At 30.9% G+C, this 1,768-nt stretch overlaps 1 protein-coding gene across 1 annotated transcript; it reads right to left on the reverse strand.

Annotated features, from left to right (window-relative positions):
- On the reverse strand, nt 1-1,365 carry LOC111631620 (patched domain-containing protein 3-like). Its single transcript, XM_023375902.1, has 2 exons — nt 1,344-1,365; nt 1-1,244 (listed from the first exon to the last, which is right to left on the reverse strand). The coding sequence occupies exons 1-2, from the start codon at nt 1,363-1,365 to the stop codon at nt 1-3; spliced, it is 1,266 nt and encodes a 421-aa protein (XP_023231670.1).
- Between the last annotated feature and the right edge of the window lie 403 nt (nt 1,366-1,768).

The following is a 1,768-nucleotide window of genomic DNA, read 5'->3' on the forward strand; positions in this document are numbered from 1 at the left end:
TTACAAAAAATTTCTGTTTTCCACCTGAGTTTGTAGTTTAACATTATATTTAGAAAAAATAGAGAATATGAATGAAAGAACAACAGGAATAAAAATCAATGCATGAAATGCAGTTTCTAAAGCAATAATAAACACAATCTTCACAAATGTAATGCAAGCGTACATATCTCTATATACAAACAAAATCCCTAAAATAGTAGACAAAGAACCTTGACATATCGGGTAAGCAATACGATAAAGACTGTCTTTCATCTTTTCGCTCGGAGTTTCAGAAACAGAACAAACATAAGCGTAAGCTATATGCGCCGGATAATTCACGCAGAAACCCACACACAATATCAGACTCATCACAGACAACATGTCTACGTTGACACCCCACAGGGACATATAACCTAGAGTTTCTACAATGGTTGATGCTACCGATATCGCAACAAGAAGAGCAATAACAAAGTTCGGTATAAACAGCAAAAACAGTAACATAATTAAAACAGACGTAATCCAAAATAAATCTCTAATTATACGTTTAATGATGATTCCTTGTTCGTATACAGGAGCCAATGCTCCGTGAATCAGAACAGGAAAGTCGAATTCGTCAGCAATTTTCCACAAATTGCTTAAAATCTCTACTTCGGCTGCCGAACTTAACGTATCATTGACAAAAATAAAGAATCTGCTACTCGAAATATCTGTTCCATTCTGATTGAAGACAATATGATTGGAGAATTGCTGTGCCGCTTTAAATTTAAGGAAAACATCGCGAAGTCCATCCAAGAAATCTTCTTTGACGGACATATTGTAACCATGTAACGAATATTTTGCAACAGGATGATTTTGGAATTCTTTGTAAAATTTCAACCAAGATACAGTAAATCGAGAATCCGCAATATATGGGAGACGTTCAAATTTGTTCAGTAGTTTGTCTACGGATTCTTGCACATTTACATCCGAATAATCTAATGTTTTATTAATAACTACTTGATAAGGGAAAGAATAACGGCTAAAACTATTATAAAAAATTTTAACACCCTTTGTTATCAGCGATTCTTCGGGATATAACTTTGCCAAGTTTACACCATAATTTATTGTTAATGCTCCCCATATTCCAATTGATAAATTTAGAAAGTAAATTGTAATAACTGTTATCTTCATTACATTTAAAGATAGTATTTTGGCTAGCTTATCCCTGAAATATGCCATCGTTGGCTCATCAGAGAAATTCTCATCTTCGGAAACTTCGATAGTTTCTGAAAAGTAAAATATAAAAAGTTTTTATTAAATACTACATAAGTTGTAAATTTGTATTGAGCAAATTCATTTCTTGTGATTTTAGTTTATTTTCTCACGTCTTATATCATTCAATGCCATAGTAATGAAATGTTATATTAGAAATAAATAAATGATATAAACAAAGAAAATATAAAGATAATAACACCTTAAGCATTTGATAAATATATGTCAGAAAGATGTACAAAAAGACATTTTTCCTCACGTTTACTATGCTTTGACACAATGTTTAGAAAATAATCCATCTGCAATTTCTCTTATCGAATTTCAGTTAGAATTTCATTTCTATTATATTGATTATATTTTTCTATACCTCATATTAATTTATATTTTATTTATACTAAAAAAACTTAGAAATGTTCTTTCCCAACACTTGAATGTCAGATTACAGCATGTTTATATAGTCTAGGTTTCATACCATTCGACAGAATGAATGGATAGTCGAATGGTGTGAAACTGCTGAAAAAGTATTCAACCAAACTTT

The sequence above is a fragment of the Centruroides sculpturatus genome, unplaced genomic scaffold (assembly GCF_000671375.1).
Source record: "Centruroides sculpturatus isolate CEXI.00-Female unplaced genomic scaffold, Cexi_2.0 scaffold650, whole genome shotgun sequence".
Classification (NCBI taxonomy): Eukaryota; Metazoa; Arthropoda; class Arachnida; order Scorpiones; family Buthidae; genus Centruroides; species Centruroides sculpturatus.

What these genes read in the sequence shown, in the direction of transcription:
- LOC111631620 (XM_023375902.1), bottom strand. Translation starts at nt 1,365, where the DNA reads ATGGCATTGAATGATATAAGAC. An exon ending in GGCATTGAATGATATAAGAC is followed by an intron (nt 1,245 to 1,343) that starts GTGAGAAAATAA and finishes TTTACTTTTCAG; the next exon opens with AAACTATCGAAGTTTCCGAA.